This window comes from Mobula birostris, chromosome 4, assembly GCF_030028105.1.
Source record: "Mobula birostris isolate sMobBir1 chromosome 4, sMobBir1.hap1, whole genome shotgun sequence".
Lineage (NCBI taxonomy): Eukaryota > Metazoa > Chordata > Chondrichthyes > Myliobatiformes > Myliobatidae > Mobula > Mobula birostris.
The window spans coordinates 135,221,878-135,239,462 of NC_092373.1; the positions used below are offsets into that span (position 1 = coordinate 135,221,878).

The 17,585-nt window shown below is 40.6% G+C and overlaps 2 protein-coding genes across 5 annotated transcripts in view; one reads left to right on the forward strand and one right to left on the reverse strand.

Annotated features, from left to right (window-relative positions):
* The window catches only part of idua (alpha-L-iduronidase), a 179,303-nt gene that overhangs the window by 94,128 nt on the left and 67,590 nt on the right, over positions 1-17,585 (reverse strand). For 3 of the 4 annotated variants that reach the window (XM_072256094.1, XM_072256096.1, XM_072256093.1), the window contains 3 exons: positions 6,207-6,289; positions 4,969-5,076; positions 2,827-2,922 (listed from right to left, as the gene is read on the reverse strand). In XM_072256094.1, the coding sequence (XP_072112195.1) occupies positions 2,827-2,922; positions 4,969-5,076; positions 6,207-6,289 (287 nt within the window). Of the gene's footprint in view, positions 1-2,826; positions 2,923-4,968; positions 5,077-6,206; positions 6,290-7,405; positions 7,508-17,585 lie in introns of those variants that run through there. The other variant, XM_072256097.1, reaches the window with a different exon arrangement.
* slc26a1 (solute carrier family 26 member 1) overlaps positions 1-17,585 on the forward strand; it is a 129,336-nt gene that overhangs the window by 56,254 nt on the left and 55,497 nt on the right. The window lies entirely within an intron of this gene.

The following is a 17,585-nucleotide window of genomic DNA, read 5'->3' on the forward strand; positions in this document are numbered from 1 at the left end:
AAGTGTGAGGTGTACACTTTGGAAGGACAAACTCCAAGGCAGAGTACAAAGTAAATGGCAGGATATTTGGTAGTGTGGAGGAGCAGAGGGAGCTGGGGGTACACGTCCACAGATCCCTGAAAGTTGCCTCACAGGTGGATAGGGTAGTTAAGAAAGCTTATGGGGTGTTAGCTTTCATAAGTCGAGGGACAGAGCTTAAGAGTCGCAAGGTAATGATGCAGCTCTATAAATCTCTGGTTAGGCCACACTTGGAGTACTGTGTCCAGTTCTGGTCACCTCTCCATAGGAAGGATATGGAATCATTAGAAAGGGTACAGAGGAGATTTACCAGGATGTTGCCTGGTTTAGAGAGTATGCATTATGATCAGAGATTAAGGGAGCTAGGGCTTTACTCTTTGGAGAGAAGGAGGAGGAGAGCAGACATGACAGAGGTATACAAGATATTAAGAGGAATAGATACAGTGGCTAGGCAGCGCCTCTTCCTCAGGGCATCACTGCTCAATACAAGAGGACATGGCTTTAAGGTAAGGGGTAGGAAGTTCAAGGGGGATATTAGAAGAAAGTTTTTAACTCAGAGAGTGGTTGGTGCGTGGAATGCACTGCCTGAGTCAGTGGTGGAGGCAGATACACTAGTGAAATTTAAGAGACTACTAGACAGGTATATGGAGGAATTTAAGGTGGGGGGTTATATGGGAGGCAGGGTTTGAGGGTCGGCACAACATTGTGGGCCGAAGGGCCTGTACTGTGCTGTACTATTCTATGTTCTATGTTCTATTAACTCTGGGAAAGTATAACTTGTCTTCATTTTCCCCAGTACAAACTGAGGAAATTCAACATGGTTGGCTCAAAAGCCCCTCGTTGATTTTGCTTTGTTCCTTTGTTACATGCTCAAGGAGATGTGTTTTTTTTGTGAGAATGATGTAATGGTCTTTTGGAGGTTACCTGATGTGATTTTCCTGCTGATGTGAGGTCACATGATGACATGTGCACCATGGGTATATGAGGGTAGACCCCAGATGACGCAGTTAGTTTTTAGTTTGTAGATTTCCAGGTAGAACGTGCCGTGTCTCCGTTTCTGTTGCGTGTTTGTTTTTGTGACACAGCTTCATTTTTAAAATGGAGTGTTGCGTTCTATTGCAAGATACAATATTATTGGACTGGAAATTTTTGGCTAGGTGTGCTGATTTACTCAATTTCAGCAGTAGAAGGGAGAGTGAAGACTTTATCGAAGTACAGGACTGAAGGATTGAGAGGGGTCGGCATCTTTCGGCAGTTTAACAAAGGATCGACCTTATTGAGCCTTCGTTGAAGGAGTAGCGACCTGCATCGGAGATAACTCTTGCCAAAAGAGCAAAGAGTTCATGCAAAGGTTTGCTCTCTCTCTCTAAAAGAATTTAAGGTCAGTTGTTTTAAACTGTTTATTTGCTGCATCGTGAATCCTGTGGACAGAACCAGCAGGAAAGTCGCGTCTATGAAGAAATCCTTCTCCAGAGAAGTCTCTCCCAATTGAACGTATAAATCTGTTGGACTTTAGAATTTACCATTTTAAGAACTATATCTGACTTTATCGCTTTAAGAACTGTTTTAGCATTTAACACTTTAAGAACCAGTACCCAGTGATGAGTTGTTGAACGGCTGCATAACGGTTAACTTCCGGTTAAAGTTTTCATTTGTTTTTTCCTTATCGTTTATCCGTGTTTAATAAATGTTTGGTTGTTTTTATATAACCTGTCTCGATTGATATTCATTGTGACCGGTTACGTAACACCTTTCTTATTGAATTGAAACCTAAGAATCTCTGAAACAGTTTTTCTTTCTATTTTTCTGCTGCTTTCTCTCACAGATCGTCCCCTATCAATTTCTCATTTATGCAGTAAAAGCATTATCCTCATCTTCAAGTACCTTTGTAATTTCACTTATTCCACCTATCTTCAACTCTCTGCAGCCTTTTATAGCCGGACAGATCTCTGCATTCCTGCACTTTAAATCAAACCTGGAACTACATAATCTCTGAAATGTGTTCTTTTTACCTCTCTTTTAAGATATTCCTTAAAACTGATCAAGACTTTGATTTTCTTTCCGAATATCTCTCTTTGTGGTTGAGTCAAATTTCACTTTGACAAAGCTCCAATTGACTGTTTTGGGATCTTGTATTATATTAGAGGTGCTATGTAAATAGATGTTTTTTATTGTTGTGAATTAAATTGTAACAGGTATTCCCTTGGCTACTTAATTAACTAATTCTAATTTGCTGAACCATTTGAAAATGACTCATTGAGGGTTATTACTCCAAAATGATGGTCATTAATGCAAACTTTCACCCAAGTTCCAAATCCTTTTTTTAGAATTCACAAACCACTCTAAATTTCTTCTTGTGTTCACATCCACCTTGTGCTCCTGTGGCATGGGTAGCAATCCAGAGATCACAACCCTGGAGGTCCTGCTCTTTAACTCCTGCACAAAACTCCCTATGCAGAACCTCATCACTCATCCTATCCATGTCATCTCTACTTACATGGACCATGACCTCTGCTGTTCACCCTCCCACTTAAGAATGTTGTGGACTTGATCCAAGATGTCCCAGGCCCTGGAACCCAGGAGGGTGATTCCCCTATCACCACAGTGTAGCCCTTCCTCTGCCAGAGACCTGACCACTGTGACTTTCCTCTGTTAGGTCAACCTCCTCTCCTCCAGAAGTATCTTCATATTAAACTCTTTAGGAATCTTAAAGCACTAAAGTGTTCCTGGAATTGAATAGCAACACTTCAAGTGGATTCAGTAAACTTTTTACACTTTATACATGTTCTATTTACAAAATAAACTCACCCAGAACTGTGAATGTTAAATTATCGAAGTCATGATGATCTGGTTCATTCCATGTTTCAAAATTCCACTTTGACACGTATGCCAAACTATATTTATCTATGAATCAAATGGAAAACTTTAGTAAGTTGAACATTTTATGAAGTTCTTACCTTTGATTTTAATAGAAGTATTGTGTATGTACAGTATAGTGTAGAGGTCTGAGGCACACATATATAACTAGGGTGCCTAAGACTTTTTGCATAGTACTGTATGTGTCAATGTGGAGCATGGTGCGAGGGGTGTGGGGCAGGTGAGAGAGAAGGTGAGGGTGGAGTGCTGTGGGAGAGGTGTAGGACAGGTGAGAGAGAAGGAGTACTGGGTTGGGGTAGCACGGTTGTAGACTCTCCAAGCCCTGAAACACCAGGCAAGGTCATTTGATTCCAAACAATTGGTTTATTGATTATTACAGAACGGTGCGTCCCACTCCCTCCCCTCTCCTTTTCCCAACCATGATTCCCCTCGCCCTGCCCCTTCAGTCAACAATAGAGACCCATATCAGAATCACGTTTATCAGCTCGCACGTATGTCATGATATTTTTTCTTGTGGTAGCAGTACACAGTAATACATAAAATTATTACAGTACTGTGCTAAGACTTTGCATAGTATTGAAAATTTATGTCTTATTAAAATTGTAAAGATTACGCAACTAAGAATCATGAGTATAATCCATATAAGTCATAATAAAACTAAATTTATCTGTATAAATAGGAACATGTAATTAGTTATTTTATAAACAGGCTAATATTAAATGTTACTTATCAAATTATAGACCCATGGAGAAGTGTAAAACTCGAAAGATGCAGAAACACATTAATCAAGTAGTTTTCAAAAAGGTTTCTAAACAGGAGTTGAGACATACCAGAATTGGTTTTGGAATGAAAAGCTAGAGATAAGCTACCGGGAGAAGGGTACAAAAGATAACAAGGTATAATGGAAACATTTGCAAAGGAAAATACAGATTTTGTAATTAAAATCCAAGGTCAGTCTATGTACATATTATTATGAAGAATAAAAGATAATCAGTTGATTAAGCAGCATCTGTGGATAGAGAGAATCTGAACTGATATATTCAGAATGAACACTTTCTGATCTTGTTAGATCTAGATTTCCCTCTGAGTTTGCAATGAAGTTGAAGTGTAAAACAAAGTAAAATGGGTTCATACAGGTACTTAAAATCACTACCAATATCTGTCTCAGGACACAGAAATAAATGAACTGGACTGGGACCACAATTGCTGGAAATAACAACACAGCACAAATGTTCAGCAGGTCAAGCAGCAATTGTGCATTCAGAAAACAGGCGTTAACCTTACAAGCTGATGACTCTTCATCAGAACTGGCCAGTTCGTATGCACATTGGAAGCCTGGCTTTCTTAAAATTAATGTTGATTTCAGCAGCCACAGTTCCTATAGTATCTTCTTGGAAGGTTAGGATTGAAACAATGTAGGAGGCTAAACAGAAAAATCCAGGGTGGAAATGACAGGTAGCTAGTTGGGTTTCAGAGTCACATTTGCCGACTGAACAGAAGCTTTCTGCACTCATTCTGTTCTTGGCTTCTCCAGTGTAGAGATTCAAAGTTCAAAGTACATTTATTATCAAAGTATGTATACAGTATGCAACTTTTGAGATTTGTCTTCTTGCAGGCAGCCAACAAAGAAACACCATAGAACTTGTTTAAAGGAAAACGCCATACAAGACCATCAAACTTTCAAAAAACGAGAACAAATCATGCAAATAAATAACACACAGAACATTAAACAACAAACTGCAGAGTCCCTAAAAGTGAATCCATAACCCTGAGCTGCCAAGGCGAGTGAAGCCAGTCCAGGAACTGATGGCTGCAGTCACACCCACTCAATGAGTAAGTTCAGTGCTGTGTCAATGGCTGCAGGCCACAGCCACAGATCCAGTTTCGCACTGAAGAACCTCGATCAAATAGAGCATATAGTGAAGTGCGTTCAGTGCCAACGACAGTAAACATCAAACCGTAGCTTTCGGATGCTGGTTGGGGCAAGGGAAGAGATCAAGCAGCATCTATTGTAAATGCATGAGAAAGTGCAATGTGAAGAGAATTAGGTGCTAATGACAGAAAAGTTCTTACCTATGTACCTTTGTGCCACAAAGGTGATCATTTTTTTCCATTCAACTACTTGTTTTTTGTCTTCAAAATTGGTAAAATAACCTGAAGGATCTCCCATGAGTTCAAATCCTAAAAAACACAAAGGAAGAAGTTTTTTTGTCAAAGTATTAATTAAATCGATGACAATTAATGCAGTCAATTAACTGCATAAAAATAATCAAAATACAAAGTGTATTATACAATTTAACACTCTGGTGCAGTGCAACCCAAAATGAAATTAACATAAATTCACACAATGCAGAAAATTCTTAGCCCGTTGATCAAATTTCAAATCATTTAAAATAAGGAGTAAATATTCTCATGATAAGCAAGATCTGTGTCCGCTCTTCTAAAGTAAATTGCTAAACTGTGACTGATTAGTTTAATAAGTAAGAAATCAAAAGCAAATTAAGTGAAGATGCTTTCGATTTAGAATCCAAGAAAACTTTGCTCAGGAATACCGTGGTCAAGTTATATTTAAAAACCTTTTTTTTAATCTCCTTCAACAAGTTAGAAACTATGAAGAATTTGAAGATATCATCACAATGGTAACAAGTGAAGGATCAGGAAAATGATCTCCAGGAGTGCATATGTGACCATATCAATTTTAGAGAACAGAAAGACAATAAGTTCTGAGGAGGACCAAGGGATTTCTGATGAAAATTTAAATTATTGAGAATGGCAAACAATTTAGGACAAGAGGGAATCTCATAAGGGACAAACTTTGGAGTGGCAATAGACAATAACTGGAAGATGTGAGAGTTGGAACATGGTAAGACAGTCAAGAGGAGGAGAAGATGCCGGAGTGCCCAAGATATGACATGATACTAAAGTCACACACAGTTGTCAATGTTTAGGGTTAAAGTTAGTCAATGTCAAACATTCCTGTCAGAGAAATTCACCAGCCAGTGAGGCATGGTTTACTTAGTATCAATAGATCACTATCGATATCCAAGATCTTGATTTCAGATTAAGAGAGGTGACTTGCCAGGTAGTCTGGGTTTGAGGAAATTGAATGAAGAAAAAGGAATAGAATTTGAAAGCAATCATTAGACTATTTGTTACACGATGATCAGAAAGCTTGAAGACATTGTGTAAAATACTGTCTCGATAATTGTGTTTCTGTTAACCTTACACTGATACTATGGGGAAGGGGTTGCAAGAAGCATCATGGGAATTGTACTCTATGCCCTTCTTATTCATTTTTGTTTGTAACTTACCTGGTTTTAGCCCATTCTGCCAGAGTCTGTGAATTAAACTATCCAAGTTCGTGAAATTGTACTGAAGCTTGCCATTTATCTCTCTGTTCAGAAAGGAGGAAATGAAAACACCTTATTCATAGCAAATTACAAAGTCTAACATTCAAATTATTCCAAATTGCTAGTTCTTTCATTTTTACATTTATCTCCTGTACTCATAAACATCAAGACAGACTCCCAGGACTTAAACTTAAGATGATTTGCTTCCTTTCCAGTTTGATGAGTTTTGCTATGACTGATGATGCCAATGTAGGAACCATAACTTCATTCACAAATAGGTTAGGTGGTGTCTGACGGGACCAGTGGCTGGGTAGTTTTGAAACAGTGTGCTTCATCTGCCAGTTATGGCTGGGTTTCTGTGTGCTTTCAATACATAAACTCAAAGTTCTCAGTACCACTCCAAATGCTTTGAGCAGGAAATTCCCACCGATCAATGGGGATTTTGCGTTTTTTTCAAGGAGGATTTGAGCACATTCTTAAATATTGCCCTCTGTCCACCTGGCAATCTCTTCTCCTGACAGAACTCAGAATGGATTCTCTTTTTGAGGAGTCTAGAGTGGGGCCTGCCTATTGTCCATTGCAGCTATGTATAACTGCAGTATCAGAGTTATGGGTTTCAGTGGGGGAGGGCACTGATGTTAGTTCCCTTATTCTGCGTGTGAATTTGAAGGAATTTGCACCTAGATTTGGGGCTATTTTTCTGGTGCTTTGAGGTGTCCACTGCCAGTAGCCCAGGTCTCAGACAAGCAAGTAAGCAGCTTACTTGTGTCGCACTTTCTAAACACAAGGCAATTCAAAGTGCTTTACTAGAACAAAATATAAAAGTCAAACATCAAACTTCAGACAATATATAAGGGAATAAAATCACACAAAAAATAGATATGATAAACATAAGTTACAATGCAGGAGGTTTCAATTAAAAGCTACAGTGAAAAGAAAAGTTTAAGCTGCAATTTAAAAGAGCTTAAAGTTGGGCAGACTTGAGATCCTCTGGAAGATTATTCCAGATATGGGAGCAGAGTAATTAAAAGCTGCTTCACCATGTTCAATTTTGACACTGGGGACAGTAAGCAGACCCACCACAGGTGACCTGAGAGCTCGGGAAGGTTCATAATGCAGCAAGAGATCAGAGGTGTATTTTGGCCCAGACCATTCAGTACCTTATAAACCAATCCTCTGATGGACAGGAAGCCAGTGTAGCAATCTGGGAACTGGAGTGATGTGTTCTATTTTTTTGTCTTAGTGAGGACTCTAACAGCAGTGTTCTGAATGAGCTGTAGGTGTCGGAAGAATTTTTTTTACAGAGACCTGTGAAAATACCATTACAGTAGTCAAGCCTACTAAAAATGGACGAGTTTTTCTAGATCTTGCTCAAATATAAGCTCTTTCATTCTCGCTATGTTTTTAAGATGGTAGTTGGATGACTTTGTAATTGTCTTAATGTGACAGACAAAATTTAAGTCGGCGTCCATCACAACACCAAGGTTTCTGGCTTGATTTGTGGTCTGTAACAACAGGGATTCTAATTGATCACTGACCTTTAATCGCTCTTTTTTGGCACCAAAAACAATTATTTCAGTTTGCTGTTTGTTTAACTGGAGAAAAATTTAGCTCATCTGATCAGTAATTTATTCAATACAGTTTATCAGTTATTGTATGCGACCATAGTCACTTGATGACGCTATTATATAAATCTGCTGAACAGAAAGAGCATAGGAAGCTGAGCCATGCCATGCACAGCTTCCTCAGTAAAAGCCATCTATGCTCCAAACACCCAACAATTCGCCTCACTGAAAACCAAGAACAAAGGTGAACTCCTCAGGGATAAAAAAGAAGAAACAGTTTACAGACCTCCTCAATTATGTTTCTGCCCTTCATGTGAATGCCTTTTGACACCATCTTACAGCAGGCTACTGGAGCAGGCTTGCTTCTGTTTGTGACCAACAAAGAGTTGAGAAGGCCATATACCAATCATAGAATAACACAGTCTTAGAAGCAGAAATCCCAAAAGTGAGTGGGAAGAGATTCAGTCACAAATTCATAATCTCACCATTCATATCTGGGAAAGGAGGCTATATCAGAAATGCCTTTATCATGACCAACTTTCGGGAAGGAGTCACATCCAAATGTGGGAAGTACAGAGGAGTCTCCCGCCATCTGTCACAGGGAAAGGCATCACCATGATCTTTCTCAGCGATTGGCCTAAAACTGCTCTCTGAATTCTCTGTTTCTCAAGTGAGTGGGCATGGTCTTCATTGTGTGACAACTCCAAGGAGAGACAGAGAACAGCATTACCCACGATACAAGCTTTCCTAAACTTCACTAAATCACAGACATGAGCACACACTTCAATCTTACTACAACTGAGTATAAAAGCAAGATTATAAACAAGGAATAAGAAACAGATTAGATTAGATTCAACTTTATTGTCATTGTGCCGAGTATAGATACAAAGCCAATGAAATGCAGTTAGCATCTAACCAGAAATGCAAAGAATGGTGTTATTTACAAAATAACTGTGAATAAAAAGTAAGTGCTACAGCACACAAATATAAAAGTACTGAGACAGTACAATATGGTTGCAATGCTGCTTAGTGCTTTATGTTTCTTTCATCTTTCCTGCTAAGAGTACAGTTTGATCAATCAGGCCACGTGACATACTTGATATTTTTATCCATCGTTAGATAACTGGTTCTACATCATTTTGTATACCAACATTTTTTTCAATAGAGCTATTAAAATACATTGATAACTTACATTCAACTGTGATGTTTCAATATCTGCAATGTAAATCACTTATATTTGCTCAAGATGTTGAAGTAATACTTTATGATATGTATCTGTGAAAATTATTGGTTTACAGATAATTCATTATGTTGCTGAAAAGATATAATCAGTATTTAGATAAGACCAGGATTCACCACACAAAAGATAAATCTTTATTAACCAAACATACCAAAGTCTGCTGAGATAGGACTTCAATACCTTCAATACATAATGAACCAAGAACTAAGAAAGAGGGATACAGAATAAAATAATCAAATGAACAAGCCTTTATTTCTAAATCGAGTAGAAGATTTTCATGGTAAAAGATAACATAATGAGTATGCCAGAATTACAGTTTCAATACTGCATTGAAAATAAGTAATTTTGTAATTTAGATCACATTAAAGTGGATGGGGGTTTCACATCTTTATAAGCAGAGTGGGCATTCAGGTATTTAAAGCAGCTGGGAGCAGGTTGAGGATGGATGAGGGTACATTCCTTTCAAATGTAATTGTCATTAGCAGATTGGGTAAAGTGTGATCCACAAGATAAATAATGAAATTCCAAAGTCTACGGCCCTGGTTTTAATTCAATCCAAATGCAGGGTAATGTTAACATAGGGGTAAGGGCTCTAATCCCTGTGATCCAGTTGTATAGCCCTGGAAATAACCTACTTCTCTGCAATGATAAGTAGGTCACCCTTAAGGATGGACAAAGATGGCTCTGTAAATATGCAGCCCTGAGATTTTTTAAAAATCAATTAATATCCAGATGTTTCTGATACAGTGCTGAGGTTACAAACAGTAAACAAAGGAAAAGGCTCAAGTGGAAGAGAAACGCTGGTATTGCCCCACTAGCCCAAAAGTCTATTTCTGTTTCTGTGTGATTTTATCTTACTTTTTGCATGTATTCATCTTTCTTTACTGTATTTCCCTGTACAACATTTAAAAACAAACCTAAAATTTAGCAAAGTCATTTTATTCCATTTCATTTCAACAATATCAGATGCCACCAGGAAGGCAGATTTAAGGACCCCCCATCACCCAGGACATGCCCTCTTCTCATTGCTACCATCGAGGAGGAGGTACAAGGGCCTGTAGACACACACTCAACATTTCAGGAACAGCATCTTCCCCTCCGCCATCAGATTTCTGAACAGACAATGAATCCATGAACACCACCTCTTTTTTTCCCTTTTTTTGCACAACTTATTAAATTTATCGATATAGAATTCTTTTTGCAATTTGTAGTTTTTTAAAATTATGTATTGCAATGTACTGCTGCTGCAAAACAACAAATTTCACAACATGTCAGTGATATTCACTCCACTCTCATTCCACTCACACTTACAGTGCATTGCCCTCCACTTGCTTCACACCAATCCCAACCTTACCATCAAACCACAGACAAAGGGGGTGCTGTTGTAGTTGGTGGACTGACCTCTACACCTTGCTGATGCCAAGCGGCAACTCTCAGACACCTCCTCTTTCTTCTCCCATAATGACTTTCAATTCCCTGGCCCTGACCACCTCATTTTCACCATGGATGCCCAGTCCTTATACACTTCTATCCTCCATCAAAAAAGCCTTAAAGATCGCCGCTTCTTTCTCAACAAAATAATCATCCAGTTCCACTTCGCCACCACCTTCCTCCGTCTGGCAGTACAGGTCCTCAACTTCAACAATTTCCCCTTCAACTCCTTCCACTTTCTCCAAACTCAAGGAGTAGCCACGGACCCCTGCATGGGCCTAGCTATGTCTGGCTTTCCACTGGCTATGCAGAACAGTCCAAGTTCCAACCCTTCCCTGGTAATGTTCCCCAACTCTTGCAGTCTTAAATTGCTGCTTCACCCATGCTAAGCTCGTCAATTTCATCAATTTTGCCTCCAACTTCCACACTGCCCTTAAATTCACTTGGTCCATTTTTAACACTTCTCTTCCCCTTTCTTGATCTCTGTCTCAATCTCTGGAGACAAACTGTCTATTGACATCTTTTATAAAACTACTGATTCTCATGGCTATCGTGACTATACCTCTTCCCACCCTGTCTCCTGTAAGCATGCAATTCCCCTTTCTCAGTTCAGTTGTCTCTGCTGCATCTGTACCCAGGATGAGGCTTTCCTTTGCAGGATATCAGAAAAGTTCTTCTTCAAAGAATGGGGTTTCCTTCCACCACTACTGATGCTGCCCTCACCCAAATGCTTCACCTGTCCATTAACTTCCTCCCTTACCTCCATTCAGGGCCCCAAACAGTCCTTCCAGATGAGGCAACACTTCACCTGTGAATCTGTTCGGTTGTCTATTGCAGGGGTCCCCAACCTTTTTTGCGCTGCGGACCGGTTTAAGATTGACAATATTCTTGCGGACCGGCCAACCGGGGGGTGGAGGGGGGGGGGGGTAGGGTTGCCAGCGGACAAGAGTGGTGTTTGCCCCGAGAAAGACTACAATGACCATGAAGCCTTGCGCGGGCACCAGTGCGCATGCGTGTACCTGCCGATATTATTCTCTGCAAACCGTTTTTGGCGATTCTGTTCGGGGGTGGGGGGTGTTAATCACGACCGAAATATTGGTAATAAGTGGCTAATACACTCAATTTCGTTTCTAAAAGGATTTATCTAACGAATTTAATATTAAACACACAGTGCTTATTTTCCTCGCATGAATATAGTGATAAGTCAATCATCAGGGGAGGACGGGGAGCTTGAAGTAAGTGTTGAAAGAACTTCCAGTAGAAGTGGTAGAGGCAGGTTCGATATTATCATTTAACGAAAAGTTGGATAGGTATATGGACAGGAAAGGAATGGATGGTTATGGGCTGCATGCAGGTCGGTGAGACTAGGTGAGAGTAGCGTTCGGCACGGACTAGAAGGGCCGAGATCGCCTATTTCCATGCTGTAATTGTTATATGGTTATATAAGTCACTTATAATAGCATCATAACATTTTAAGTAACGTTTGGATATTAAATATACAGCGCATATTTTCCTCGTATGAACATGTAAAATCATTGCAACGCACCAATATCGCTGAATCAGTGGGAGCCCTGGGTTTGTTTCCCTGCAACAAGGCGGTCCCATCGAGGGGTGATGGGAGACAGCGATACTCAAACGGGGTTCCTTATGTCCAGTCTGTTCCGCAATTTAGTTTTCGTTGCATTCATCGCAGAGATATGTTGGAAATGGAAGCTATGTTTTCAGTGCTTCCATAGCTATCTCAGGATATTCAGCCTTGACTTTGATCCGGAATGCCGGCAGAGATGTTATGTCAAACACACTTTTCAGCCCGCCGTCATTTGCAAGTTCGAGGAGTTGATCTCCTTCCCGTGCTGACATGGATGACGCGCGGGTAATGACCTCGCGTGCGTAATGGTTCAACAGTGCACGTGACAGGGAATGAGGAAAGCTGGCGCTGACTCATATTGCCAAATCATATTGTTTCGCCGCGGACCGGTACCGGTCCGCGGCCTGGTGGTTGGGGACCGCTGGTCTATTGTATCTGGTGCTCCTGATGCAGCCTCCTCTACGTTGGTGAGATCTGACGTAAAGTTGGCAGACCACTTCGACGTGTAACTCCGCTCCATCCGCTAGTAGCACAACTTCCCGGTGGCCAACCATTTAAACTCCCATTCCCATGCTGACATGTTAGTCCATGACCACCTCTTTTGCCATGATGATGCTACTGAGGTTGGAGGAGCAACACCTCATATTCTGTCCAGGCAGCTTCCAACCTGATGGCATGAACATCGATTGTTTTCCTTCTTCTATTCCACAGTCTGACCTCTTAGCTCTGCTCCTCATCTGCCTATCACCTCTTCCTGTTGCCCCTCCTTCTACCCTCCCTTTCTCCCATGATCTGCTGTTCTCTCTTATCAGATTTCTTCTTCTCTAGCCCTTTACCTTTCCATCCACTTGCCTTCACCTATCACCTTCCAGCTGTCCTCTGTCACCTCCCCCTATGTTTTTGTTCTGGCAACTTCCTCCTTCCTTTCCAGTCCTGAAGAAGGGCCTCAGCATAAAATGTCAACTGTTTATCCATTTCCAGAGATGCTGCCTGACCTGTTGAGTTCCTCCAGCGTTTTGTGTGTGTTACTCCAGAGTTTAGATTTTGGATGTCAACATTAGTATTCATTTTAGGGCAAAGTTGAAGTGGAGGCATCAGTAGTTTACTGGGTGCAAACCTACCCTGTCGCTGAAGACCATATTGTCACTTTTGAATTTAGACTCATTCCAGTTAGATGTGCTAAAAGATGTGCTAAGAAAATGTGTTTGGTTCTAACACAATGCACAGGGGCCTGCAAAACATGAAATTTGCTAAATTGGTGAAATCTGCTCTAAAATATGTCACTAGTAGTTTTCCTTTCTTTCAGGTTCAAATGCTAAAATGTGACGCACAATTTCTAACAATTGCTACATCTTTGCCCCGGTGGTTATAGGAAACAGGCTTTGTCATCTGTGGCACGGAGAGAAGGGAAACATGGGATAGGGGCACAGCCTTCCTCTCTTTGGTCTCACCCAACGCCTCACTTTGTGCCAAAGTACACATTGCATTTTGCAGCCAGATTGAGAGCAGGCACTCAAAACACAAAGAACTGATCCAGTGCAGATGTCAATCAACGATCAGTCCAGCTGGCACAATGAGCAAGTAAAATATTGACATCCCAGCAGGCTCGGTTCAGTGTTCATGTTTTGTTGCAGCCCTAACTCATTGAATTACAGTCAGTGGAAACATATTTGCATTAATTTTGATCTATGATGATGAAATGAACACCTTGTAATTGATACTGTTGTCACTTGTGTGAACCACACCAAGAACAGTCACTGATAAGGGGTGCTATCAATTTCCCCATGGATGACATTTTATAGCAAAATAGGCACAATTATGTTAAAAAATCTGCAGAATATATTTTATTCACATTTTTCATTTTAACATGGACACAAATGAATCAAGTTTCTCAGCATGAGTTTTGACCCATTGTCAATAAGTTTTGACAATAAGTCTCTGTCTTATTCCGTTGAAGTGAATAGAACACTTTATCAAATGGCCACTCGTGTACTTTAATTATTGTTTAAGATTTGCTTGACTTGCTGAATGTTTCCAGCATTCGCTACTTTATTTTGCTTTTCCTTCACTGATGCTGCCTGCTTCTTGCCATTTAACCAACCTCCTGTATGTCATTGCTCTGTTTCAGTTACTTCAATCTTCGGCTGTCTCTGCATTATCAATCCTGAACTCTGCTCTACTCCCTTTTAAAAAAATTATCTCCAAACTGTCGCAAGTATATTGTTTCTGGGCTCAGTTTAAAGTCATTTACACTTTATCATTGGGATTTTGGTAGACCAATTAAAGTGTTTGCAGAAAGTTTCCTGCTGTATATCTTGAACTTCTGAATGTAAGAGATATTTTGATCAGCATTAACTGGCTCATTTTGGAGTAATCAATAGGCAGTATTTGTGATAAGACTTCTTATTACAATATTATACATGTTTCCTGATTGCCTTTTATATGCTGACCTTCCCCTGAGTTGGAAAAAGAATATTAATAATTGACATGCATTCAACTTTGAAATACATTACATTTATCTTTTAAATACATACTTTTGATAAAAGAAAAATAATTATAGTCTTTTAATTATCTGAGATTGTAATCTAGGCTAACAGTTATGCAGAACCAAGTGCTGCATTGTTAGAGATTCAGCCTACTCAATTAGATAGTTCGGCACTGCCACCGAAACTTGTCTTTTTTTTAAAATTCAAGATTTATTTTCTTATCTGAATTTAAATTTTCCAGCTGCCTTTTAAGCTTATTTTTCTGGTTTTGGAGACATGTCTTCTAGTCCACTAACAACTTTTACATGACTATACAGTACTTAAAACAACACAAATAATTAAATTGTAAAGCAGCTCAATCAAAATTTTAAAAAAATAAGTAATTTACTTTCCCCTTAGCCAGTAAAATCTTTAATCTGCCATTCTCACTGAAACTGAGGATCCATGATCTCACCAGTTTGTCCAATCTGACACTGACTTAGATGGGCCAGGCCAAAGGAGCCATTAGGTTCAGTAGCCAAATGCATGAAGCTTTGGAATGGATGTCAGAAAGCTTACATCAAGTTCAGGTTCAAGTTTAAGTTTATTGTCATGGCCATTCATGGGATGTGGCTACGTTGATAGTCAGTGAAGAGAAGATGAAATTTCTGATCCATACTGATTGTGATCTCCCAGATCCAACTGCAGAAGGAAATATAGAGCCCTGGGAAAAAGACACTGGCTGTCCATCTTATCTATGCATTTCTGATATACCACTATCAAGTCACCTCTCATTCTCCTTCACTCCAACGAGAAAAGCCCTAGCTCATTCAACCTTTCCTCATAAGACATGTACTGCTGGAAGCCAACATATCCATCAAAGGCACAAAGATTTTAAATGATCTTTGTCCGTGTTTCAATGAATCATCTATTAGTTGCCAATGGGATCATGGACAAAAGAGATTACTGCATTGCAATCCTGAAGATTCTAAGGGTGATCACCCTAGGATCTTCTATTTAGGAATGTAGTAATCTCTTCAGAGAGTATAGAACCAAGGGGCATAGTTCCAGAATAATACAACACCTATTTCATATAGAGAAAAAGAATTGGCAGAGAAGGCCTGAGGGGCTGTTTGCCCAAAGCTTCTTATATTGTTACGTTCCTACTGTATCTCAGGAGCCTCCTGACAATGAAGAGTGACAGCCATGATGAAATTTGCCAATGACTTTTGCATAGCAGCACAGCCACCGGCCAACTGAGAAATAGAGTGCTTGAAGATTAAGAGCAAGCAGAATGCTTATGATATACCTTGCGAAGTGAGTGATTTCTGTCTTCCATTATGCTTTGAGATTTGGACTACTTGCAATAAGCACCTCAAGCCCTCCAGGACTATGAACTGGATAAGCAAACCAAGATGTCGAAGCACTATTTCGACGGCACTAAGAAGCCCATACCCCTTCGCTGGGAGTACAAAGGAGCCCTGGGAAAACAGCAGAAGGAGCAGATAATTCACTTGCCCACTATGTCAAGCATCTCCAGTCCCACCTGTGGCAGGATACAGATCTGATCTTGGCCCATCAGCCATCTCAGAATCTGCAGATCTGGAATGGAAGCAAGTCATCCTTGACAGTTACAGACCGTCTAAAAGATGAAGATTTTTCTGTGTGAGACCAGGTACTAATAGAAACTTTTGCTTATCTACTAGTAAAATAAACAACAGGTGAAGTTCGTAAGTTAGAAAAGGTGACATCCTGAACAGTCTAACAGTAAGAATTAACAGAGGGATTTGAGTGGTTGGAAATGATCAGATTTACAAAAGAAAACTGCTTGAGGAAGGCATTGGGGAGTCAAGGAATGATTACTCTGGTAGCAGTTCACGGGCCTACCTAGAGAATATGTAAACAAGAAGAAATCTGCAGATGCTGGAATTTCAAGCAACACACATCAAAGTTGCTGGTGAATGCAGCAGGCCAGGCAGCACCTGTAGGAAGAAGTACAGTCGACATTTCGGGCCTAGACCCTTCGTTAGGACTAACTGAAAGAAGGGCTAGTAAGAGATTTGAAAGTGGGAGGGGGAGGGGGAGATCCAAAATGATAGGAGAAGACAGGAGTGGGGGGGAATGGAGCCAAGAGCTGGACAGTTGATTGGCAAAAGGGATATGAGAAGATCGTGGGACAGGAGGCCTAGGAAGAAAGAAAAGGGGGAGGGGGGAAAGCCCAGAGGATGGCAAGGGGTATAGTGAGGGGGACAGAGGGAGAAAAAGGAGAGAGAGAAAAAGAATGTGTGTATATAAATAAGTAACGGATCGGGTACCAAGGGGAGGTGGGGCATTAGCGGAAGTTTGAGAAATCAGTGTTCATGCCATCAGGTTGCAGGCTATATTGGCGAGACCCGATGCAGACTGGGAGATCGTTTCACCGAACACCTACGCTCTGTTCGCCAGAGAAAGCAGGATCTCCCAGTGGCCACACATTTTAATTCCATGTCCCATTCCCATTCTGACATGTCTATCCACGGCTTCCTCTACTGTAAAGATGAAGCCACACTCAGGTTGGAGGACAACACCTTATATTCCATCTGGGTAGCCTCCAACCTGATGGCATGAACATTGACTTCTCAAACTTCCACTAATGCCCCACCTCTCCCTCGTACCCCATCCGTTATTTATTTATATACACACATTCTTTTTCTCTCTCTCCTTTTTCTCCCTCTGTCCCTCTCACTATACTCCTTGCCCATCCTCTGGGCTTTCCCTCCCTCTCCCTTTTCTTTCTCCCTAGGCCTCCTGTCCCATGGTCCTCTCATATCCCTTTTGCCAATCATTTGTCCAGCTCTTGGCTCCATCCCTCCCCCTCCTGTCTTCTCCTATCATTCTGGATCTCTCCCTCCCCCTTTCAAATCTCTTACTAGCTCTTCTTTCAGTTAGTCCTGACGAAGGGTCTCAGCCCAAAATGTCGATTGTACCTCTTCCTAGAGATGCTGCCTGGCCTGCTGCATTCACCAGCAACCTTGATGTGTGTTGCTGGAGAATATGTGTCCGTTCAAGCTG